The 27070-nt window shown below is 43.0% G+C and overlaps 1 protein-coding gene across 12 annotated transcripts in view; it reads right to left on the bottom strand.

Annotated features, from left to right (window-relative positions):
- Positions 1-27070, bottom strand: part of msi2b (musashi RNA-binding protein 2b) — a 410423-nt gene that overhangs the window by 71778 nt on the left and 311575 nt on the right. For all 12 annotated transcript variants that reach the window (XM_054754385.1, XM_054754384.1, XM_054754391.1 and 9 more), the window contains 2 exons: positions 23390-23504; positions 4263-4337 (listed from right to left, as the gene is read on the bottom strand). In XM_054754385.1, coding sequence (XP_054610360.1) covers positions 4263-4337; positions 23390-23504 — 190 coding nt within the window. The remainder of the gene's footprint in view (positions 1-4262; positions 4338-23389; positions 23505-27070) is intronic.

Raw genomic sequence — 27070 nt, 5'->3', positions numbered from 1 at the left:
ACTCTGCATCCTGGAATCCAGAACTCGGCCTCGCCGAAACGTGACAGCTGGGGGAGCTGAGTGGGAGGCGGACAGGAAGTGACTTTGGGAGTTGAGTTTTATCTTGGCGTGGGTTACAGGTGCAACAGTAGTCGTGTTAGGGATTATTGTGTCTGTTGTGAGATCATTCAAAGCTGCAATAAAAGCCATCGAGTCTGGTGCTTGTGTGTCTCAGCCAACATGACAGTAACATGAATAACACCAAGTGGCCAGTGTACAATACTACATATCATCACAGCATCTTTCAGTGCATCATCTGAATGCTGATATTTCTATTTTACATCATTTAGACATTTTTGTGCTTGCTAACGCTTCATTTAGGCCAAAATAAATGAGATTTGCGTAACTATGCATCTTTTTCTTGACTAACTGATCGTATTCAACCACAAAGCAGTCATGATTTATTAATTGCCATAATTGTGAAAAATTGAGGTCAAGTGAAGCTATGAAATGAACGTCATACGTCACACGCCTTCAGCTTGTTCTTCACCATGCGTACGCCTCCTCACCCTTGATTGTCAGGACAAATCCCTGAGTTCAGGATGCCAGTGTACCGCCAGGAAGGGAAGGTGGAGTGATGAGGTATGAAATGCAGCTTGCAAGCTAAAGCATGACAGTATGATGCCTCTCTGAAACCGTAACATCTGATCAGGTTGAAATACGGCGTTTGTAAAGACCAACTAATTGCTTCTCGGCTTGGTCTTCTTAACTTGAGCGTGTGCGCTCACACTTTATTCTCCGTGTCATAAAACACATGTAGCGCTTTCATTAGTCACCTCCTTTGTGTTCTCGTTTACCGACACATTATTCTTTGGGCGGCAGCAGCAGCAGCATTATTGCTTGTTACAGTTAGCAGATGCGTTGTGTGCATTTCATGTCACCTCCAAGCTCACTGTGCACATTTCACCCAGCTCCATTTGCACATGAAGGACGAACAGGGAATACATTGACCTGCTGGTGGTCAAAACCTTCAAGAGTGTGACAGCTTTTTGATATGAATCATCTAATTAGGCCAGATAAAATCCCCATCATTTATTAAGTAGGAAGGGCATGGAATGACTACATTGTGGCTTCGTGATGACAGATGCTCTTGCAAAGGCAAGAAATGAACCACAGCGTACATCATACAGTACTCCCCAGGTATCATGCCAATAAGGATGACACCTGTGCAATCTGATTAGATGCTTCCAAAATGCTCACATGCCTAATTATTGCTTTTCTAATTCTTTCAAATGTTACTTAAAAAATCTGAACTTATGATGCCAAGCTTCCACAAATTAATTATTTCAACTGATATTATTTCAAACCCCCCAAAAAGATTTGTAAATATGAAGAAATGGAAGGTAAGAGAGGAGTGAAGCATCTACTTTGCGTTAGGATGTAAATCCAATGGAATGGTTTACATTTACATTACAACATTCCATTTTTCACCTCATTGACGAGAACGGCACAGATACTCAATACTCTTTTTTACGCCTTTTTTAGACATTTGATTTCTACTTTTTTTAGCTGTGGTCTTAAACTTTTGATCAGCTGAGGAACTTGAATGCTTATTTGCAATAAATTGCTTTTTTTCTCCCTCCCGTTCCTTCTTTTTGCACTTTCAAGCTCCACTGAGAACCTCCTTAAGACCCATCCGTCCATTTTCTATACCACTTCTCCTCATTTGGGTCACGGGGGTATGCTGGAGCCTATCCCAGCTGACTTGGGCGACAGGCAGGGTCCACCCTGGACTGGTGTCCAGCCAATGGCAGGGCACATATAGACAAACACTCACATTCATACCTATGGACCATTTAGAGTCTCCAGTGAAGCTAACATGCATGTTTTTGGAATGTGGGAGGAAACCGGAGTACCCAGAAAACCCCCCCACACACACACGGGGAGAACATGCAAACTCCACACAGAAATGCCCAAGGGAGAATCCAACCCAGGTCTTCCCCACTGTCTTCCAGACTGTGACTGTGTGGCCAACATGCTAACCAGGAGACCACCATGCGGCCCGTCCTTAAGATCCAACAGTGCAAAATGTACATTCTTGACATTTTTCAACTGCTTGTAGCATTTTGATCAGGAGTGGCTGTCATTTGGGAAGTGTAAAATTGCCAAAAGGTACCAAAGATATGGAGCTTATGTGGAGTTATTCAAGTCAAAACAGGGGAAGGTTGTGCTTTTAAAGTATGTTCAGGTTGTGTTTACTGTCAGTTCAGTTTTTTGACCTGTACTTGTGCTGCGGGGACACCGGCTTGGCTTTTCTCTTTCTGTGAATGCGCTCTCACTGATATCTTACTCAATTCAGCGTTTCATCACTGATCAATGTTTTAGCACTGCTTTATCTTGACAAGTGAACAATTGCCGAAACACTTGTTCCTGGTAACAGCGGACCCATGTGGTTTGTTGGCTGTAAAAAAAACAACCTTGGAAGACAGCCCGGAATGTACGTCTCTTGGATGGCGTCTGCTGGGTGCAGTCCATTTATTTGTAGAAGGGTTTCAGCGAGCGTGCGTACAGTCAGAAAAACACGAGGATGCTTCCACCAGCTTACCCAGGAAGGACACTCGTCAATATTTGTCTCGGGGTTATCTAATTTGGACAAGGGGGTTTGATTTCTATGTAAAAAAAAATTCCAATTACCCTGTCAAGAGCTGAGCGAGCCCAGAGGACGCTGTTTTAATCATGCGGCTTTATCAAAGTCTTTAAATTGAGTTGAACATGGAAAGGATAATGTATTCTGCCGGGGGGAAGGTGATATCACTTAATTTGCCCCAAACAGTAAACATTTTTTTAAAAATCCATGTTTCACTAGATTTATTGAATAAACACTGACAGCTCCTCCCCCCATCTGTCTCTTCAGTCCTTTGAAGACGGCTTGTTCTGGTACCGATGAATGACCGATGCATTCGAAGTGCGGCTGTGCTATTTTGGAACCAAATGCACACAACAACACGTCACTTATGGTTTGCTCAGTGCCATTTCTAAAAGAAATGCCATGTCTGCCATACATTGGCGCACTCAGGCACACATCCAGTACTTGTCTGGTTTGCAGGTGGTCACAGCTGGACCTGCTCGTGGATCCATTTGACAAAGATATTACAGAGATCATACATTTCCCATTCCGTCTTCTCAGTGGCAGGAGGGCTGTCTGGCACAGCAAACAAAGTATGTGTGATGTCCTTCAATAAAGCATGAAATGGGAGGCCTCGCACCATGGACCACTACCCCAATAAAGTAGCTTCATGTTTGACAGTCAACACTTCCAGCACAAATTCATTCTTTTCATATTCTAAAGTTTTCCTCTCAAAGACTCAAGACTCATTGTCATGTTCAAGTATGACATAAAAGACCCGACTTGATTATATGCCAGCTGATGGGGTGTATTATTTCTACATTTCCAACTATTCACAATGAAATAACACAACACACCAACAACAATGTGCATTGTTTCCTGCTCCACGCCCCCCACCCTTCTGCTTAGTGTCAACATAGAGTATGTATTTACATATGTGGGATTGTGTTGTTTTACATTAAAAGTCTATTTTTCACAGTTTAATTTTTCCATTTTCCACTTCCAGATTTTTCTTTTACTCTCAGTTGATGCCACACCCCCGCCCACGCCAAATGCAGGCCACAATTCTGAAAGTAAAAAGAGAAGATTTGAAACTGAAAAAGAAAGCCTTGCATGTGAAAATGATTTTTTTTTTTACTGTAAAAAATACCATTTCAATCTGAAAAAAACAGTCTCAAATCTCAAAAAATATCAAAGTTATTTTTTACACTTTCAGATCTTTTTTTTGTCAGGTTCAGATTTGTTCTTTTCACTTTCAGACTTTTGGCCCAGATTTTGCATGGTGGGTGTGGTCTCGAGAGCGGAAAAGAGAGTGAAAAAGTACAAAAAAATTAAATTGTAAAAAAGTACGATTTGATTCCATGAATGAGAGAATCTCAAATATGAAAATATGTAAGTGAAAAATGGAGAAAAAAATAAACTAAAAATAATTACCAGAGTAATTAATTGTTATATTTAACCTGAAAAAAATGTTTGTGCACTTATTTTTATTTTAAATGCACTGATGAATTTTTAAAAATTGAAATGTTCAGTTTTGGATCGTATTCAGTGTAGTATTTGGTCAAGTGTTTGGTCCTAATATTTTGCTCCCATATGAGAGTGCATAAGAAAGAATAGCGCTAGCTCGCTAAAATTCCAGTAAAAGCTTGCGACTCACCAGGGAACTGGTAGCTGTAGCTGGGCGCGAATCCAGTGTATCCACGGCCGTACGTTGCCACGATGTTCGGGTAACCTTACAGAAAAACAGAAGGAAGATATAACACCCATACACAAACACACAACACCACTGTCCTCTTCTTTAATGGCCATAAAGCATCAGACTTACGCATTTCTAAGCTGCTGTTTGAAAAAAAAACAAGCTACTTTGCTGCTTCCAGCCTAATAAAAAGATGCATGGCTCATAATGTTTATGATAGACCATCAGATGAAAAACATTTGCTGTGTGCAGAGTGACGACACGTACGGCCCTTAATCAATGCTCAACTGTCTTAATTAGATTAGCTACTAATTTGGATGGAGCGCCGCTTGTTGTTTTCCTGACACATCACCCAGTCACAGTCCTTCAGTCCATGTTTGGCGTCTTGAAGAAACTTAGCCTGCACCACCAGGAGCCAACATTGGTTCTCAGTTCTTTTTTATTGTGCAAAAATGTTCAGGCATTTTCAAAAGAGAGAGTAATAACATTTGTAGCCCCTTTGGGAGCCCTGTTAGATGCCCTCCAGTGACGCTGCTGTACTTTATGCTCTGTGGGCCCAGCAGAGAGCTCCATATACGACATACAGTATACGAATAATGCAGTGGCTGAAATAAGCTGGACTGGGTCACTGTCATTTCAAATGGGACCAGTTTACCAGGGTATTCCCACAAGTAGCGTTATACCGTCATATTCATATTGGGCAACACACAAGTCTTTTTCTGATGATTTGCCAACAGCCGAACCTCAAAACTAAAACAAACCACAAACCAAGGCAATTTTTCCTATAGGAAATCCAATTATCAGTTCTCACAAATATGAAGAAAAAACATATTTTACAGAAAATAATTCTAGTTTTACATAAAAGTATTGTAAATGACGAATGGATGGAGGTTATTGATAAATGAGAGTGTGTGAAAGTGAAACGTAAGCTGGTGTGCCTGGCTCGTGAAAGTTAAATTGTGTGAAAGTGAGAGTTAAGCTGGTGTGAGTGAGGGCAATGCATCTATTGTGTACAAAAACCAAGACAGTGTACAAAAACCTTCTGTGCAAAAAATGTTGACAAAAACCAAATCATACAAAAACTGGGGCGTATGACAACCAAGGGTTGACAGTCATCCCTCGCCACTTTGCAGTTTCACTCTTATAACCATTTTCAAAAATATATTCATGAATAAGTCATAGTGTTTATTGTTTGAATACGGTCTATTATTACTCCACAAAATGCATTTTTAAGCAAATTGTACATCTTTTTATGTCTACATGAAGCATTTTCAGACATAAAAATGAAGTACATTACAAATATGAGGCATTAAGGAGACACATTGAAAGAGGTTGTGATGATGTGTAGTATTCTACACTGCTCAATAAGTGTCAGTAATAGTTCAGTCAGACAAGCACCACACTTGCTTTACCGGAACAACATGCTTTTATTGCAGGTTTCAATGATCTCACAACGGACACAATAATCATGATTCTCATCATGCTCATCATCATCATAACACGGGCTACTGTTGCGGCCATAACCCATGGCAAAGTAAAATTCAACTCTGAAACCCCCGATGTCACTTCCTGTCCATCACTGGAACATTTATAGCAACACAAGTACGAGTCTTATTTATGTCTTACTTTCTCTTATTATATCTACTACATTGGGTGATAGGAGTGTAAAGGGGACTATAGGGATGTTATTTCTTGTCTAGAGGGCTCTAATAATGTTAAAAAGTGTATTTAGAAGGCGCTAAACAGGTTTTCCTGAACCAGAACCAGAACGACCATAAAGGAGGAATGACTGTTTTGCGACCGCAGCATTTACGGTGTCATACAATTTAGAATCTTGTCTACATGAACTAGTTATACACATCTTTGTCAATGTATATTCATTCAGAGCTGTGGAGGTTCTTTAAGTGAAAATGTGACTTTTTTTTTACAGTTTAATCATAGCGTGGTCCCCTGGGCAGCTTATAGTGGATTTATAGACGCTACTAAGGCGTATGAAGAAAGAAGATCATACATCTTTAAATAAGAGGAATGCAAACACTATAGAAGACGGGCTTTCGGAGTTTGGCACAATGAGCTGCTCCTCAGAGAACATAAAATGGCTGAGGCCTCCTCTACTCCCCTGTGGCCTGGTTTTCTGCTCAACCCAGGCTGCTTCCTCTTTCGCCGTATCAACTAAAATACATTGATTTTGCCTTTAAAGTGAAAAGTTAGCTTAGCACCAGAAAGAAGACACTTTCAATACGTGGCATGATGCCTGGACGCATTCTGGTGTGTAGAAATGTATCAAACAGCCACATTTCAACATATCATTATACTTGCGCATCACTTACAGACAGCATTCTGAAACTAAATTTCTATCATTCAATTTGTGTGCCTGGCTGCATCTCAAGCTCAACTCGATAAATTATTGTGGCCACTAGGTGCCGCCAAAAAACCAAGCATCACCCACTTTAAGTTAAAGACAGCACATTCAATTACAGGTATATGCGTTATATATTTTGATATGTAAATCACAGGACCTGCCAATCTATGAAAAAGTATGTCTTATAGTCTTTAAAACAGTAATGTCACTGAGCCACGGTGGCAAGGATCCTATTAAGGATAGATGTTGGAGGTAATATGTCACAGCATAGTTTAGCATACCGGTACTCCAGATACCATGTGAATATGAATCATACATTACTGAGGAAGAAAACAGAACAGAATTTAGTCGAGTGCCATGATCTTCTGGCAATGACATGAAATGTTAACATTTTTCTTTCCATGATGTCACCTTTGACTTTCATGCGACTATCATACAGCACTAAAACACCCTACATACACTTAGGGCACAGCTCTTGTATATCTTACTGCTCATACAGTATAACCCCTAAGAGTGTGGAGTGAAGTAGCAGATGCGTTGTCGATCTGCTGTCACAATACTTATTATCAGCGCACGCTCGCCAGTTAATTAGCTGGACAGTTGGAGACCCAAGCAGCTGTGGGCAACATATTGAGAAACGCATGTGAGTGAGTGGCGAGAAAAAAAAAGAACATGTGAGGCGAGTGGGCCTACGTGTGAATTTAACTACCATCAAGGGGAATATAAACATAATTAAGCGTCTAATTATGCTATATGTCTCAGTCTTTATCTGTTTTCCACAAGCTACGACCACCTAGCAAGCATATCTCTCAACTAAATGACCTCATAAGAGGAAGTCCTTTAGGCCAGCACACAATATGTCATAACTCTTTCTTCATTGTGTGTCAACAACAAGACAACAAGACAACATGCCTCAAACCTTAAAGCTAAAGACATATGAATGTATGTATAACACAAATACAAAACAAAAAACATGTGTATGTATGTATGCATGCATGCATGTATGTATGCATGTATGTATGTGTGTATGTATGCATGCATGTATGTATGTATGTATGCATGTATGTATGGATGCGTGCATGTATGCATGTACAGTATGTGTGTGTGTGTGTGTGTGTATGTATGTATGTATGTATGTATGTACAGTATGTATGTATGCATGTATGTATGTGTGTGTGTATGCATGTATGTATGCGTGCATGTATGCATGTATGTATGCATGTATGTATGCATGTATGTTTGCGTGTATGTATGTATGTATAGTGTGTATGTATGCATGAATGTATATATCTATGTATGTATGTATGCATGCATGCATGTATGTTTGTCTGTATGTATGTATGCATGTATGTATGCGTGTATATATGTATGTAAAAATGTATGCGTGTATATATGCATGCATATATGTATGCATGTATATATGCGTGTATGTATGCATATATGTATGTATGCATGTATGTTTATGTCATGTTCTGTGCCTGTCGTTTTGCTGCCTCCTGTCTGCTTTGTCTTGCAGTGAGCCACCTTGCTTGTTGGGCGGAGCTACCGGGACACACCTGCATCCTATCTCATCACCTTGTATTTAAGCACGACTCTAGGACTCTGTAGTCGCCAGATTGTACCTCGTTGCTCTTCTGCACGCCTTGTACCTTCCACGCCCTTACCTTTGCCGACTGGTCCTACTTGTTAGTTTTTGTATAGTGAGTCTTCACCCTGTGTGGCTTGGCCTGTGTCTTTTGTTGGACTATATTCTTTCTTTTGTACTTTTTGTTCTGCCCACTGTTGTGGACGCTCTAGCATTAAACCTCTGTTTATTCACCACTAAGCGTCGCTCTCTGCATTGGGGACGGAACTCCGGCTTAACCGTTCATAACATGTTTATATGTGTGTATGTATGTATATATGTATGTATCTATATACGTATGTATTCATATATGTATGTGTGTGTTTGTGTTCGTGTGTATGTATGTATGTATGCGTGTGTGTGTATGTATATATGTATTTATGTATGTATGTGTGTGTTTATATGTATATATGTATTTATGTACAGTATGTATGTGTGTGTTTGTGTGCGTGTGTATGTATGTATGTATGCGTGTGTGTGTATGTATATATGTATTTATGTATGTATGTGTGTGTTTTGTATGTGTATATGTATTTATGTATGTATGTGTGCGTTTGTGTGCCTGTGTATGTATGTATGTATGTATGTATGTATGCATGCGTGTGTGTATGTATATATGTATTTATGTATGTATGTGTGTGTTTGTGTGCGTGTGTATGTGTGTATGTATGTATGCGTGTGTGTGTATGTATATATGTATGCATGTACATATGTATTGACAGTATGTATGTATGTGTGTGTGTCTGTGTGTGTGTGTATTTAGGTGTGTAGGTGTGTGTGTGGGTGTGCGTGTGTGTGTGTGCGTGTATGTATGTATGTATGTGTATATGTATGGTTACAATCCTGGGGAATGGTGCATGTCTAAAATGATCTATTGGGGCTTCCTTGCAAAATACTTTTTCTAAGAAAGCATTCCAGTGGAACCTTGGTTAGCACACGCCCAGGTTAGCTCGTTTTTTTGGTTCATGTCAAAAATGTATGCCCAAATTTAACCTTAGTTGGCATACATTTTCGGGTTAGCATACAATATGGTGTTCTTAATGAGTCTGGCATGAGACCAACTTTCTGTAACGTGTTACAGTTACACCTAGGGTTGATGATTTCATTGATTTATTCATATTTTGAACATTCTTCACGGGTGGGGCGGGCTGGATTGGGGTGCCTGGTGCCTGTTCTGTTCTGCCTAGTGCCTGCACCGCGACGGCCAGGCCCCCGGCCACACCGCCGACCCTGGCGGCCTGGCACCGCGGTGGCTCGCCCGGGGTGGCCTGGCTTGTGGGATGCCTTTGTCTGGTTCGCCTGCCTTTCCCTGGGGTGGCCCTCTGAGGCCTGTTGATGCCGGGGCTTGTGCCGGGGGGGGTGCTCCCGCTCCCTCTTTGGGATTTGCCGGCCCGCGGGTGTCGGTTGGCGCTGTGTGGTGGTTCGCCTGGCTGCTCACCCGTTTTCCCGCCCGCTTGCTCAGTTTCCCGCTTTCCTCCTCAATGGCTCCTCTGTCTGCCTTGCTGGCGGCGTTCTACTGTTGGGAGGGTGTGGCCTGGTGTCTTCCTGCTCCCCGGCGGTCCGCGTTCTCTGCGCCTAGGTTCTGGATTGTATGTCTGGGACCCCGGGGTCCCCGGCTCCGCTGCTCCTTGGGTTACCAACGGGGGAGGCAGTCGACCACTGTGTGTGTGCGCATGTGCGTGCGTGTGTGTGTGCGTGCGCTTGGGTGCGTAGGAGTGTGTATGTGCATGCGCGTGGGGGCGTAGGAGTGTGTATGTGCGTGCATGTGTGTACTTTTATTTATTTATTTATTTTAGTTATTTATTTTGGGGGGGGGGAGGCATAGAGGGGTTGGCCCGGGGCGGGCCGGGCTCCGCTCCCTGGGGGTGTGGGTGGCGGTGGGGGGGGATTGGCCCTTCCGGAGTGGGCGGGCTTCTTTCCGGTTGTGGGGGCGTCTCTGGGCCTGCCGGTTTGTGGCCCCCGGTATTCGTCTGCCTTTGTGGGGTGTGATCTCTCGCTGGTCTCAGGGGTTGGCTGTCCTCTGGCCCGCCGGCCCCTTGCTGGTCTTCCGGGGGGGAGGGCTCTCTGAGGTGGCACTTGGGGCGCTGATCTTTGTGCTTCCTGCCCCTGTGGGCCTGGTGGCCTTCTGGCGGCAGGGGCTCGGCCTGGCTATTTGGGGCGGGGCTCTCTGGGAGGTGGAGGGCGGCCCCTTTCCTGTCATGCATTCTCAGTGACAATTACACGCCCACACATTCTTGCACCTTTATAGATATGAAGTCTTCCCCACATACAGAGATACCTGTACATATGCACACTCACAGTACATACGTACTTCCCCACATTACTCACTGAGTTAACCAGGGTGTTGTTATGTTGTTGCTTTTATTACAGTGACGGTGATATTAGCAGTATGACGATAGTTTGTTTTTTCAAGATTCAAGAGAGTTTTATTGTCATGTGCATAGTAAAACAGCAGTTATACCATGCAATGAAAATCTTATTCTGTTCATTCTCCCACGAAAAGAAAGAAAACACAAGAAAAAATAAGAACATAAGAAACATAAACACACAAACATATATACCAATAAATTAAGCAACAAAAACAGAACAGACATTAATACAAATAAATAAATTAAGTGCTATGAGTGTGTGCGTGTGTTGCGTGCGGCGTGTGTGAGTGCTTCGTTGAGAAGCCTGATGGCCTGTGGGTAAAAGCTGTTTGCCAGTCTTGTGGTCCTGGACTTCAAACTCCTGTAGCATCTGCCTGACGAAAGGAGGTGGGAGCACTAAGGAGAGCAGTCCCTTCCCTGGAGAGGTAGGAGTGCTGAGTCCGCTCCTCTACACGCTCTTCACCTACGATTGCGTGGCCTCCCAGAACAACACCAGCATCATTAAATTTGCGGATGACACGACAGTCATCGGCCTGATCACTGGTGGTGTTGAAACATCATACAGAAGAGAGGTGGCGGACCTCATAGCTTGGTGTCGTGATAACAATCTCCTTCTCAATACAGATAAGACTAAAGAGATGATCATCGACCCAAGAACAAGGGAAAAGGAGCCGCATAAACCCCTGTTTATTGATGAGACTGAGGTGGAGAGGGTGAAAACCTTCAAGTTCCTTGGCACACACATCAGCGAGGACCTCACCTGGTCACCTGGTAAGGAGAGAGTAGGAGGTTCTGGGAGGCCACGCAATCGTAGGTGAAGAGCGTGTAGAGGAGCGGACTCAGCACACACCCCTGTGGGGTCCCAGTGCTCACAATTCTTGAGCTGGATGTGCGATTGTGGACTCTGACTGACTGGGGCCTGCCTGTTAGAAAGTTAAACACCCAGTTACAGAGGGAGGGAGACAGGCCAATTGTGAGGAGCTTATTTGTGAGTTTGTGGGGGCTGACTGTATTAAAAGCAAAATAGCATTCTGACATATGTGTCCTGGCCCTGTAGGTGAGAAAGGGCTGTGTGGATGGCAGTGTTGACTGCATCATCCGTGGACCGGTTCTGGCGGTATGCAAACTGTAGAGGGTCCACAGTTGCCGCCGGGATGCTCTTTTTGATGTGGGTCATGACTATTCTTTCAAAGCACTTCATTACAATAGGAGTGAGTGCTATAGGGCGATAGTCATTCAAGCAGGTCACGTTGCTCTTCTTGGGTACGGGCACTATGGTGGTGGACTTAAAGCAGGTCGGTACAGATGCTTGTGCAAGCGACAGGTTAAATATGTCAGCAAGCACATCAGCTAGCTCTGATGAGCAAACCCGAAGTGCACGTCCTGAGATGTTGTCTGGCCCTGCTGCTTTTTGTGGGTTTGTTTTGTTTAGAACCCTGCGCACATCAGCTGATGTCACCATGAGTGGTGAGTCCTGTGTGCTCCCCAAGTCCAGCCACCCTCTCTGCTCATCAGGAGTTTGGGTGTCAAAGCGGGCATAGAACTCGTTCAGCTCATCAGGAAGTGTGGTATGGCTGGACGTTGCTACGCTACTCCGCTGTCGATAGTCTGTGATGTGCTGGAGCCCCGCCCACATGCGCCGAGGGTCTGAGGTGGAATAGTAGCCCTCCAGCTTCTGTCTGTACTGTCTTTTGGCCTCTCGTATGGACCTCCTCAGGTCATATCTGGCCTTTTTGTAGTCATCAGCGGTGCCCTTGACAAATGCAGTCGAACGAGCACGTAGCTTAGCCCTTACATCACAGTTCATCCACTGTTTTTGGTTAGGGTATTTTCTGTAATACTTGCTGGTGGTAACAGTCTCTATGCATGTGCTAATGTAGCCAGTAACAGCAGAAGCATATTCATCCAAATCAACAGTACAATCTTCCCTCCCCGCTGCAGTTTTAAACACATCCCAGTTTGTGCAGCCAAAGCAGTCCTGAAGTACTTGATCAGTTTCTTCATTCCACACTTTAACTGCTATACTTACAGGGGGAGCTTGTTTAAGAAGTTGTCTGTATGTTGGATAAAGGAATATGGAGATGTGGTTTCCAAAGTGGGGTCTTGGAACAGCCTTCAAAGCACCTTTCATGTTGCTGTAGACTTGGTCCAGGATGTTATTTTCCCTTGTGGGAAAGCTCACATGCTGGTAATATTTGGGAAGAACAGTCCTGAGGTTACAGGGGTTGAAATCGCCAGATATAATAAATACAGTGTCTGGGTGTTTGGTCTCGTGTTTATCAATGATGTCATGCAGGAGGTCTAATGCGTTAGCGGTGTTAGCTCGTGGTGGGATGTAAACAGCAGTTAAGTACACAGCGCTAAACTCACGAGGCAAATAAAAAGGTCTGCATTTCACCATCAGCAGCTCAATGTCCTGCGAGCAGTGCTTTTCCATCGTCTGTACGTCTGTGCACCACCGTTTGTTTACGTAAACACAGACGCCGCCACCTCTGTGTTTACCAGACGCTAAAGTCCGATCTCCCCGGTAAGCAGCAAATGTTTCCAACTGGATCGCCGAGTCCGGTATATCCTCCGTCAGCCAGGTTTCTGTGAAGGTGAGGACACAGCATTCCCTGATCTCACGTTGAGCTGTAATCCTTGCTCTTAGTTCGTCCATCTTGTTTTCAAGAGAGCGGACGTTGGCTAGCAGCAGGCTTGGTAGCGGTGGCCTAGTCACTCTAGCTTTTAGCCTAGCATGCAGGCCGGCCCGCTTGCCTCGTTTCCGCCTCGGATGCTTTGCTCGCCGGGTATTCAGCTCACCAGGCCCGCAGGCTGCTGTGTTCTCCCGGCGCAGAAGAAAGGCAAAGTCTGAGAGGCTAAATGAAAGTTCATGGTGAACCCTGCCGATGTTCAAAAGTGTCTCTCTGTTTTAATGTACTGCGTGAGTGTGTTGAATGTCCAAAATGAACAATAAAATAGCAAAAAATAGGAAAACACGGGAGAGTGCCACAGAGACGTCTGCCACGGAGGTCGCCATCTTTGATTTTTTTACAATGATGTGCATTACAGTAATTATCATTCTGTTCACTATCATAGTTCATCATTTCATTACTACTATTATGTGTAACTGTTTCAATGCAGTATTATCATTGTGATCACTATCATAGTTCATCATTTCATGACTATTATTATGTGTGATTGTCATTGACAGCATTGTCATTGTGGTTTTTGATATTGTTTTGTCCTTTGTCCTTATGTCCTTGTTTGTCTTTATAGTTGTCACAGACATTTATTTGCTGATGTAGTTCTGTATGTTTCTGTTGTTCTGTTCTTGTCACAATTATTGTTGTTGCTGCTGTTGTCCTTGTCTCTTTTTTTTTTGTCCCCCTCTCATCCCCGCACCCTTCCTTTTCTCTTCTTCTCTGTCACCTCCTGCTCCGGTCCGGTCGCTCCAAATTTGCTTAATAACAAGCATCAAAGTCAAATAAATACTGTATAACAGGGGAATTGTATATCACACTTCTCCCTGGCAGAGTAAATCTGTTGAGCAATTGACGACATTTAGATCTACAATCCACATCATTTGCTAATACATTTCATAATTGCTAATAGGATTGCTTCCTGTAAAAAAAGGGGACACCTTGTTTGCAAGGGCTGCCTACATGATTTTTGGCCTTTTTCATGAGTTTGAAACGAGTTTTATACTATTTGACTCCAACCTGAATTGAATAGATGTGTGTTTTGATTAGCGTACACCCTGGTTAGCATATTTTTCAGTTGAAAATGTATGCCAAAATTTTGCCTTGGTTTGCGTACAATATAGCCTGCTTCTGTTCTTAATAGACTGCGTGAGTCCAACTGTGTTTTAATCACAAGATGTCCCTGTTAGCACTATGTTAGTAAAGAAACGTCTATAAAATCATCAGCAGCCCTTATTGATGACGGGACATGCTGTTAAGAAAGACAATCGCTGCTGGGATAAAACTGTCCCTTATCTCTTGGTTCTGCATTTTGGGACCACCAGTCTCTGTCCCGATGGCAGATTGGAACAGGTGGTTTAGGGGTGCAGAGCGTCCTGAATAATGCTAAAGCTCAGTCTCAGCAGCTGCTTGGTGTAAAGTGGCTCCAAGCTCACTAGTGACTCTGTAGTTCTTTGCTAACTAACACAGTTACGCCATAAATCTCTGCTTTTCTTTTCATCACGGCTACAATATAAACACAATGGAGCCAAAGTTTCAGCATTTTGATAGAGAGGTGAGAAACATTATTGAACTGAAAGAAGTCGTAGCAAAGTAAGCTGCTCGTCATCGCCGTCTTTGTCAACAATCAAGTCTTCAATCAAAGTACAAGTGACGCTAAATCCATACATCTCCTACTCTCCACAGAGATGCCCAACAGAGATTCAAACGCAAGTCTTCCTAATCTCAGACTGTGTGGCCAACATGCTAACCACTAGGACACCGTGCCGTCACACTAAATGTCCATTTAGCCTTTTCATTTGTTATGTCTTTGTGTTTCCAGTTGTTTACTGTTTGTAAAACTAGATTGTAAAACTAGAGAAAGTGTTTTGTGTTAACATTGTTGGTTGTCCAGAACGGATTTGCATGATTTCTTATGGAAAAAAATGATTTGGTTAGAATGTGTTTCAGTTTGAGTCTGACCTTCTGTAGCGGGTTAATGACACTAACTGAGGTTCCACTGTATATTTCAGATGACAGATCCCACCATACTTTGCATGCAAGGATGTTTCTGTGTGTGCGTGTGTGTGTGTGTGTGTGTGTGTGTGTGTGTGTGTGTGTGTGTGTGTGTGCGTGTGCGTGTACATTCTGCTCGGTATGCCTCAGAGCTGGTGTCAGCGGGAATCAGAAAGGTTGACCTTGGTCATAAATATCTAATCAGTGTTTGCTGTCCATGAAAAAGATCAATTTATTCCTGACCCAATGGGAAAATGTGTGTGCCTGAGCCCCCCCACACCTCTTGCAGACAAAAAGTAATGCAAGAGGCGGTGAAGGGAACGTTAACCTGGTGTGGATGAATGCATGAGGAAAAAAAAAAGAAATCTTCATTAGCTTGTGATGAGAAGTCATCACCTGGAAGCTACAGATGGATAGCTTTCACAAAAAGCCCCCACTGTTTGTCGGGACTGAAAAGAATTGAGATGTGATACAATGAAAAGCCATCATAGAGCAGCAAAAATTGGATATTATGTGTTTGATATTGTCAAACAGAAGAAATGCCAAGCCAAAATTGCCAGCTTAAATGGCAAAGTCGTTTTTCAAGACTGAGAGCTTCTCCACAAAGCTTCCTTTACCAAATGTAAGTTGGCCCTTTCTCTGCTCCTTTCTCTGAGATCCAAACACGGAGGTAGAAATGTCTTTTTTTCTTTGGGTGACTGGATTATGATGCTATCGTGTATCATGCTCACTGCAAATAGGATGATGGCAGAAGAGCAGAAGTGGTGGGTAGAGGCGAGAAAATGCTACCAATTGCATGAAACCATTCGGCACTCCGGGATTTTGTGGGCTTTTTTTGGGGGATTGTTGCTGCCTGAACCTATAACGCTCGTTGACAAAGTTATGGCAAAAGTTGCCATGTTTTCAGGTAAAGCATATTTTGTTTGATTTGTTGAAATTGTATGCTTTTTGGGGTTAAAGTTCCAAAGAACATTGATCAGAAATTCCGAAAATCACAAGCTGATAGAATGTCATTGAAAAAATTAAGCTTTCAACTCAAGTGGAAAGCACTTTGTGGAACACTGTACCCCCCAGCATGGGTGCCGTATAGGGAGGAAAAGTTAAGACAGTTTGAAATAGATAATTATTTTTAAAAATAGTGCGGGGAAGTTGCGAGGCCACAAATAATTCACGAGGATTGGTTGAATTTGCATGAACTGGTGTGATGGAGACATGGTTAAATCCATGCCTGCCGTTGTGTTGGCCCGGTAGCTGTGTCTCAGCATGCTCTTATTTGCCTTATTAATATGCATGCTAATGTACCTATTTTATGGCTCACCAGCTCTGATTCACTTTAAAATCAATTATCCATCTGGCTCACCCAGATCTCGCTCAGGCTCAAATGTCTATTTATTCCAACAAACATACACAATAAAGATAAATGCCTCGATTAGACGCAGTAAACAAAGGAGCGAGGGAAGGCTTTAATGAGATTTGGCACAAAAGAAGCTTACACTTTCTTAAATAATGAGCCACGGGTCTTGTATTTTCTAAATGCAAATGATATAAAGGAATGTTTGGCTGTCCTTGTTCCAATTTCATTTAGATAAGAGTGTCTCTAAACAAGTTGGCTGTTAATATTCTTACATGAGCACATCACTGCCTCTCTGCCTCGTCCCAGCGGAGGACAACAGTGCTTTCCTCCGCAGACACATTAATGCTTGACAAGTGCCAACAAGTTCCCTTTGAAATACGCCGCAAACATCACATGAGAACTTTGATGAGACAGACAGCCAGAATACTGGTCAACGTGGATGTTCCTAGTCGTACCAGAAGTGGCACACGATGATGTTTTCTCCTTGATTTCAAATCTGTGCATGAAAGAGTGTCATGGAATGGAATGGATTGTATTCCACTTCGGTGCACCATCCTATAGGACGGAATAAGCATGAGACACGTACACACATACACACAAACACACTTCTACATTCTAATTTGTCATCTCTTTATTCCTGCGCTTCAGGGCTGCTTTTCCTATACGCTAAAAACAAAGGATTCATTTTAGACATTTTGGAAACCAATGCATGTAGATATGCTCAAGGTATTATTATGTACATTAGTTATTACAGTTTTAGTAGAGATACAAATATTTCAAGAAAACTCAGCCTGCATCTCAACTTTGTGTTATTGGCCATTTTTTTATGATTTTTTATTTTGGTTATATGTGTTATATAAAAGTATATTATTACTCACTTTTCCATGTTTGTTGTTTTGCAATTTTACAAATATTTCAGCGGACTGTGACAAATTTTTCCCAACCTAATTTTCCCCAAAACTTTATTCTTAGTTTTGTTAGTCATATTGACAAAATTATTGAGCAAATGTTATTTTTTCTCAAAGTATAAAATGTTTTTGATGTACATTTTTTTTAATATTGATATTTTATGACTTTATGCGTCTGTGTAGGCTCTCAGTCGTACAGGAGTTGTCCATCGAGGGAAAGGCTTCTTGAGACGTCATCTGTACTTCTGTGAAGAAGGTGTCGGACGTTTCGCTCCTCATCCGAAAAGCTTCGTCAGCGAACTAACAAGTGCTGGTAGCCTAGGCCTTAAATACAGTAAGAGTGGGCGGAATTGGTGTGCCAACACCCTCCTTCTATTGGTTCCTTACACTAAGCCTGGGTGGAGTAGTGGTATAATCCAAATTAAACCCTGTGTTCAGCAGGTTACTGAGACCAAAACCCACAGCTCTTAGTCATGCAAATGAGGTGGAGCCAGGGCCGAGCCAGAACAATAGATGCTAACGAGCCAGTATCAGAGTCGTTCATACCCAACTCAGGGAGCGACACTTCCCTTTTATCGAAGGTGCTAATAGCAGGAGAGGATTAGACCACTACTCCGCCCAGGCTTAGTGTAAGGAACCAATAGGAGGAGGGTGTTGGCACACCAATTCCGCCCACTCTTACTGTATTTAAGGCCTAGGCTACCAGCACTTATTAGTTCACTGACGAAGCTTTTCGGCTGAGGAGCGAAACGTCCGACACCTTCTTCACAGAAGCACAGATGACGTCTCAAGAAGCCTTTCCCTTTATGACTTTATATTCCTATTTTATTATTGTAAAATTACTGCTCTTTTCCCACTTTTGTTTTTGTTTTTCTTGTTAGTTTTCTTGTCTAATTGTATTTTGAAAATGTGCAGAGGAATGATAAAAAAATCAGCCATCGGTAAAATTGGCCCCCAGTCCACAGTTTGGACACCCCTGCTCTACTTCTTATTCCGCCTCATGTTTTGTCTCTCCCCAACTCATCCCACATTTCTCAAGCCATTCAAAGCAATCCCGTGTGGAAATGTTCAGCTTATTGAGGACACGTTGGCTATCTAGCAGGACCTTCCAAAAATTCCCACATTTCCAACATATTCACTAAATATTACATATTTTCTGTGACAATGTTCTTATTGAAAATGAATATCGTAAAGCACCGTGTATAAACCGCACCCGTGTATTAACCGCACCCCCATTTTCAGGCTCACGGCGGTGAAAAAAAAAAGTTGAGTTCATAAATGCTTGCCAACTTTTTTATCTCAAATCAACATGCGTAAAGGTACTAAGCAATTTCAAAAAGAAGAAGAAAGGAGAAATCTGCCGTCCATCAATTCATCTGCAATGGAATTCATGTAAGAAAAGTTTGCCGTCAACTTGCCGATGATGTCCGCTCTCCAACGCCGGATGACTGACTCGTCCACACTGTGCTGCCATCCTGCTGCGCGGTTCCCAAACTCTTCTGCGTACCGGCAGACGGAGAGTTTGAACGCTGTGGTGAAAGATCGTTGTGGCATTTTGAGAGGGTACAGGCCCGAACTTTGCTGTAGCGTCCCTTGAACGGTAGGAAGAGGGGGCCGAATTTAGACAACGGCCGTCACCGCGCACAAAATGGGGAAAAAAAAAATAGAAAACACGGGCGTTGTCCTAGCGGTGCACCGCTGAAGCCGGCGTTGCTTTAGCCTTGATTTAACGGTAGCGAATGTTGGTTTAGCGGTGACGCGAGCGGTGTTCTGCACATGCAGATCAGTTATCCATGTATTGTACATAACACAACGCTGCATTGCTTCAGTGTGAATTTGAATAAACTCCAACGTTGTATTGTATTTTACATCATCTGCAATGTTTAATGGAAGTTTAGGTTAGCTTTAGTGTATATAGAGATCGTTTCACTGTGTGAAAATAAAGACAGCCGTCAAATAAGTTAGAAAGAAATTGCATACACAAGCATTTTCAACAACTGTACAGCAGAGGGCGCTAAAGTCAAAGCAACTGTCTGACCCACAGACAGCGATTCTAAAATGGGCTTCTAGTCAATTTCTGTGTCTGGTCACAGACCTGTCATCGTGTATAAACCACACCCCGATTTTTTGCTTCTTACCAGTGGAAAAAAGTGTGGTTTATACACGGTGCTTTACGGTAGGCGCCCCCAATGATGGAAAATAATTTTCCATTTTCCATTACTTGCTGGTTCAATCCTCGATCCCACTGCAATCGTTCATCTTATTTATACATACATTTCAACATTCAGTCTGCATTTTTATTTTACACCATTTCCAATTCCAATTCATTTTTAGTCAACTAAAAATGAATGGACATATTAAATGATGCCCCCTATTGGTGAAAAATCATATTACATTACTGCAACATTCCACTTATTCTACAGGGTGACATGGCTTGTCCCCCAAACCAAGGGTTGCTGGTTCGATCCTCAGTCCTCATCTAATCATTCAACATCCAGACATGGAACAAATATTTCTTGTTCATGTTAATACCTGGTACAAATAAAGGTACACCTGTTTGCACAAACACAATGATGACAAGAAAAATAGCTGATTTCAAAGCTAGCCGCTCCCATGCGTGTCTTGATAATAGCCAACATCACATTGACGTGACATCGCTAGCTGTGGCATTGCACTGTCAACAAATTCAACCCTTTTCAGCTACAGTCAAAGCTGTCTTAGCGGCCACCTGTATACAACGGCCACCTGCCTATAGCGGCCACTGAAAAATCCCCCGCAGAAAATGTACGTGTTATAGACCCTGTGTATAGCAGTCACCTGTCTAGCGCGGCCAGCGGCCACCCATTTTGTCTCCCTTGGTCAATATCTGACCGCATATAGCGGCCAAAATGCCGACTCAAGCAGAAGCTTCATACACGAAAAAGTTTTGTTTTTTAAGCAATGAAGCCGTCGTGTTTAGACTTTAATTACTGAGTCCTAGTTCGACATAAAAAAGCCGTCTTCTTACTTTGCAATGCCGCCCTGAAAAGATTCAATGATGGCCAAAACGGTCATCTTTCCACTTTGCAATGCTGTGAATAGATTTTAAAATAGCCAAAACACCTGAATAAAACATAAAATATCACTTAATTGCCGACTAATTACAGATTAGAAGCCCATTCAATAAGAAAGGAGCGATGGTATTGTTAGTTTACGACGATCTTCGCACCTCCTCCGCACTCAATTGTTCACGTACACACCCATTCATGACTTCTTCACGTGTATCCTGTACTTATATCCTCGGGCTCGTTCACTAGTATTTTTATTTCTTGTTTTTAAAATCGTGGTTTAAAAAAAAACAAAGATGGAACTTTGTGACATTCTGCAGGACAGGAGCGAGCGTCCCCTGTCCTGCGCTCTTATTTGGGGGGCTGTGCCTTCTCCGGGGAGGAAGAGGCAGCCGCTTCATGCCTGGTGGCCGCGCAGCTGCGGTCAATTAACATTTGTGGCGGATAAAAGGCCAGCGCTGTCGAATGTGCGGTGCTGGTTCATTGTTATTGATATTACTAGTTTCCTCAGCGGAGCTGTTACCTAGATTTACCTACCTGCTTATGTGTCAACAGAACCTTTTCCCCTATGTCTCTTGGTTTTGCTCCAGTCTTTTTGGGATTACATGTTAATATGTGTGCGCACAAATTAAAAATGGCCACCAACCTGTCTATAGCGGCCACCTGTCCATAGCGGCCACTTTTGCCGTTTCCCTTCAGTGGCCGCTATAGACAGGTTTGACTGTATTTCTATGTTTTCTTGTCATTGTGCTATTTATAGTTACAGCTATTTGTGTTGCAACCAAACTAAAGAAACTATAATTGTTCCCCATGACTGTATTCACACATTTCAACAATTTCCAAGTTTTCAAATGGTGCTAATTCTTGGCGTGGCTCCAGTGATGAAGTGGCCCTTTCCCAACCTGGTTTCAGCCAGTTTCAGTGTTCAATATTTCTCCATTCCAGTCCAGTTCAGCATTGACACGCACTTTCAGATTCCAGTCAGATTGCTTCTGGTTATATATGGGAATATTCATTCATATTTACATGTTACATAAGAAAGTTGTCCAGACCTAAGTGATGATTGTGCTACCTGGTCCATATAAAAATGCATGAATTTGGCCCAGCGCACACCTGCTACAGGAAGGGAGCAGAGCAAAACGAGTCTCATGCAATCAGCAGCATGTTTCTTTTGCTTTGGAATGAAAAAATACATCTTTGATGCGAGGGCAAATCCATTTGGGCGGGTGGCACATACAAATGATATGCATGGGAAGGGCAGAGAGAGAGAGAGAGGGAGGGAGAGTGGAATAGTGTTAAATAAAAAGGGCCACAGGCATGGGCAGGATGGTAATGAAGAGGGGTGGACCAGCAGCTGAGGTCCCTGTAGATGAGATCTCTCCCTGACATGTGTGTCCCCTTCATTACCCATTAAGGGGGGGCACAGTGATGAATCCTTAATATGACATTACACCAATTTTCCTCTTCATTTAGCCTGCTAATGTGCTGGTCTGCTCCTGTGGCCGGGGGCTGCCTGTACCAGACTCCACCAGAAATAGACCACAGTGGCCACTGGTGGCACACCTTCAAGCAGCCTAATTAGGGACGGCGCTCCACTAATGGCCCTTTCCCTTCTTGACAAGTTTGCCCAGGTTGAATCTTTTTCTTTGTTGCAAGGATGCAGTGATCGCATTCCTCACTTCTCAACAGCTCAACATGTCATATTAGCCAAGACTAAACAAGTTCAAATAGTGGGGGATGGGGGCAGTGACAAGCAGGGGGGGACTAATCATAAAATGGCTGGGCATGACCGAAGGCCATTTAGAAGCACTGGGTTAGGGGGTTAAGGCAGATGACTGTATTGACACACTATTCATTGCATACATGATGTGTACATGCAAGCCACCAGCCAACTTCTACCCGCGATGACCTCACAATGCAGAGGCGGGACCCGAGTGCAGGTAAAAATATTTCTTTTGCTGAATGCAGCAAAGCAGAAAAATGGATCTGGCAACACAAACCAAGCACACAACACACATCAGATGCAAAAGGCTGACCAAAATAATCAAAAGAAAATGAGCGGCAGGTGCGTCAAATCAGGAAAGCTGAAAACAGAACCGAGGAAAACAAGAAGTACTACAAAATAAAAGCATGAAAACCGGAACTAAGGCAAGAACAGTGAAAACAACCCAGCTGTCATGCTGGATGACACAGGGCAGGACCCCGTATGTCCCAAAGTGTGGGCGGGTGGCAGGATGATACCTGCATTGCATCTCAAAAGCTTGACAAGCTCCGCAGAGCGCCACAGACATTGTCCATGAATTCCATACGTATAAGTGGAAGAAAATGGATGGATGGCAATAAATGAGCAATAATAACCACCAAACAGATGATTTTTAATGAATAGATTTGGAAAAACTATGGAGGTGTGAAGCCCAGGCGTGGAAGTGTAGAGCGGTGAGGGATGAGTGTACACCTAAATGTTTCTATTTAGACTTTATGAGCTGCCATTGCCAACACTAAAGCTAAGCTAACAGGTGAAGAACAAAGCTAACAGGTAGCAACCATCCGTTCTTTCCACGCCGATGCAGGCGCTGTGAAAGCTAACATTGTCATAACCAAGCTGTCCTTTAATGGAGCCATTTCTGTGTGAAGAAGAGCATCAGTATTGCTTGTGAGGAGGTGAGTGTGTGTGTGTGTGTGTGTGTGTGTGTGTGTGTGCGTGTGTGTGTGTGTGTGTGTGTGTGTTCATAAAGATATACGACTCACTCAGCATGCCCATTCCCAGCATGAAGGCATCCATGGTGTAGGGCAGACCCCTGGCTCGCCCTCGTGTTCCTGGCGGGAACATCACCTCCTTGGGCTGGGCCTTCTTACATTCTACCTATGTAGACACACACACACACACACACACGCACACACACACACACACACACACACACACACACACACACACACACACAAAGCATTAGAGTGTGTAGACTCAAAAGCAGACAGATCTGACAGGCCTGTCTAAGCTCTTTAAGGCAGTTTTCTATTTGACTTGCAGAGCCCGCCATGTGTTCCCGTGGAGAAAAAACAAGACAGTCAATCCGAGCACCTCACACTTTACTCCAGGGGTGTCCAAACCTTTTCCAGCGAGGGCCACATAGTGAAAAATGAAAGAATGCAACTTTGCCACTTTGATATTTTGTAAAGCAACATACTGTATGCTAACAAGTTACACATTACTGCTCACAAGTTTTACAACCCTCCAATTCGTGTGGAGGGAAAATCTCCATTTTGAAGTGTTAAGATGGTGTGTCTCTCTTCCATTGTTTATTGCCTTTGTTCTTCTCATTTTTGTAGCAAGAAATTACTCTCTGCAGTACTACAGCTTGTATGCTGCTCAACTGATGTCCACAAGGGTGAAGTACCACAGCGTGTTTAAATGCAGACAGAGGAGGGAGTAAGCGCTCCTGTAGGAATGACTTTCACCAACTGCCAAGGCTTGATCAACCTCCATTTCTGCACAACAGCTTTCAATTCTTGACCCGTTTTGTGTTCCCTGAAACAGCATCATTCTGAAATACACATTATGTTTCACTTTTGGCTAAGCTAACCTTTGTTTTAACCTGTGCCACCTTTGTACCATTTCAAGCTATTCACTGGACTTGAATCACTTGCATTTCAATAAATAACTGCAAACGTTGGGCTGTTCTAACACTTTTGACCGGTAGTGTATATTTCAAGAAAAAACTGCATCTCATCTTTGTCATATTCAGTCGTCAATCGCCACATCACGGTTTGAACTCCCTCAAGTGCTTCACAAATGAAAGGATGAATCAATGATGTGTCTTTCGTGGTTGACTGTGGACTATTATTAACCCCAAAATATTCAAAGACAAGTTACATATAGTATTGTGGTCACTAGGCATCAGTAATATTACATTGATGAGAGATTAGCTTACATTACATTAGCTTAATACTGCATGGCATGTCGCACACCACATTGTTCTCCTCTTATTCCATGTGGAAGTGGTAGGTTTTCGGCTTCTTACTTTGTCCTTCTTCCCTACTCTGAAACAATCTCTTTAGTTTAGAATAAACAAACAGCTCGCTAGCATGCTATGCTTAAAGCTAAGGCTGTCTCTTATGTCCCTGCAGTGATGCTGTAGAATGGGCATTAGCAATGTGATGTAAACAAAGAATAATGGTCAAAAGTATACCGTATTTTCACGATCATAAGGCGCACTAAAAAGTCTTCAATTTTGTCCAAAATGGGCGGGGCGCCTTATAATGCGGCGAGCCTTATGTGTGTACCGAGTTCCAAAATCTGTAAGTGTTGCTGTGTGACTTTGATGAGCGTTCCGCTCGACTGACTCGAAGCGTCTCCTGCTGCTTGTATAGAGGAAAGGAAAGGTCGACGTGACTGAGGACGCGAAAGGCACGCCCCAGTAGTTATGGAAGTATATTTTATAAAACGGCGCCATCTATCCATCCTGGCAAGGACTACCGTGGTGCAGCAACATCCAGCCGATTACAAGGAAAGCCGGGCACCTTCCGCTCCTACTGCAGTAAAAACATTGCAGACAAACACATCCAGCCCAACTACATCACCAACATGGACGACATGCCGCTCACTTTCCACATCCTGGTGAAGCACACTGTAGAAAAGACAAGCACGGTAGATACACACAACGGGGCACGAGAAGTCGGCTTTTACTGTTCTGCTTGGTTGCCATGGTAATGGACAGAAACTGCTACCTGTGGTGATTTTTAAGAGGAAGATGCTGCCCAAAGAAAAGTTTCCAGCCGGACCAATCAAAGGGGCTGGAAAGACGAGGAGAAAATGGCTGAGTGGCTGAGTGACGTGTACGGAAAGAGACCGGATGTTTTTTCCCACGCATCACCACAGCCGCTGTGAAAAACAAAGTGCAGCAAATGAACTTGGAGCTTACCATCATTCCGGGAGGCTTGACGAAGGAACTCCAACCGCTGGACATCGGTGTAAACACGGCGTTTAAAGTGAAGTTGCGAGCGGCGTGGGAGCGATGGATGACAGCTAGCAAACACAGCTTCACTAATGGATTGTGGATGCTTGGGCTAACGTGTCTGATGCACTGGTGTTCGAGCTTTCACAAAAGCCAGCATGCATGCTATCGTATTGTAGCGTCACTGGGAGCACTTCCTGTTCCCCAGCGTGCTTTGCGGTAGTATTTTGGTGCAAATGCTCTTAAAGTTACATGTTTGAGCTACATAGTTGTTAGTTATTGTTCTGCAAAAGTAGCGGTAGTGTCTGTTTTTGCGTTGCTGTGTGATGTTTGTAGTTGTGCACCATGACTGGGACTGTTGTGTTGAGTGATGACCATCCTGATTTCAAGTGGCTTTGATAAACTGAATGAGAGTTCTGCTCTTAATTTATCTGAAGAAATAAAGCATTGTTGCTACGGTGTGCCTTGAGTATGTGTTAAATACAAAAATAGCACCTGGAACTGAGACTGTGCCTTTTAATACAGTGCGCCTAATAGTCGTGAAAATACGGTATTTAGAAAGCCATAAGCAGATTTCTATGTGCTAACTACAAAAACTAATCACAGTTGGTCGAACCGCCATACACGTGAGACGAGTGTATCACTGTAAACACCTGTTATTATTATATTCTTATTAATAGTATCAACTTAAAGCTTTGCTCTATATTTCTCCATTTCTGCTGTTTTAAATATCCAAATCTTTCAGCTTTCTTCTTAAGTACTCATAATATTATGACTTTATTCCCAAGTTTTTCCCAACCTAATTTTCCCAAAATGACAGCTTTATTTTGTTTGTGATAATATCACGACTTAAAAAAAAACATATTTTCTTTAATATGTCAACTCTATGTACTAAACGAGGGAAAGGCTTCTTGAGACGTCATCTGTACTTCTGTGAAGAAGGTGTCGGACGTTTTGCTGGGTACCCAATTACAGGGAGCGACACTTCCCTTTGATCGGGGGTGCTAATGGCAGGAGAGGGTTAGACCACAACTCCTCCCAGGCTTAGTGTAAGGAACCAATAGGGGGAGGGTGTTGGCACACCAATTCCGCCCACTCTTACTGTATTTAAGGCCTAGGCTACCAGCACTTGTTAGTTCGCTGACAAAGCTCTTCGGATGAGGAGCGAAACGTCCGACACCTTCTTCACAGAAGTACAGATGACGTCTCAAGAAGCCTTTTTCTCGATGGACAACTCCTGTACGACTGAGAGCCTACACAGACTCTATGTACAAAAATGACATTATTTTATATTTTGTGACATTCTTATAAAATTACAACTTGTTTTCATTAGATTACAACTTTTTTCTCAGAATATTTGGACTTTATTCTTGTAAAATTTCTGTTGATTTTGACATTTTTGCAGCTGTTTTTTTTTTTTTTTTTGGTTTTCTTGTTAAATGATATGTTCAGAATGCGCTGCAGGGCAGTAAAAAAA

The sequence above is a fragment of the Dunckerocampus dactyliophorus genome, chromosome 16 (assembly GCF_027744805.1).
Source record: "Dunckerocampus dactyliophorus isolate RoL2022-P2 chromosome 16, RoL_Ddac_1.1, whole genome shotgun sequence".
Taxonomy (NCBI): Eukaryota; Metazoa; Chordata; class Actinopteri; order Syngnathiformes; family Syngnathidae; genus Dunckerocampus; species Dunckerocampus dactyliophorus.
Note: the sequence above shows the minus strand (reverse complement) of the source record. Positions and strands in the feature narration are given on the sequence as shown.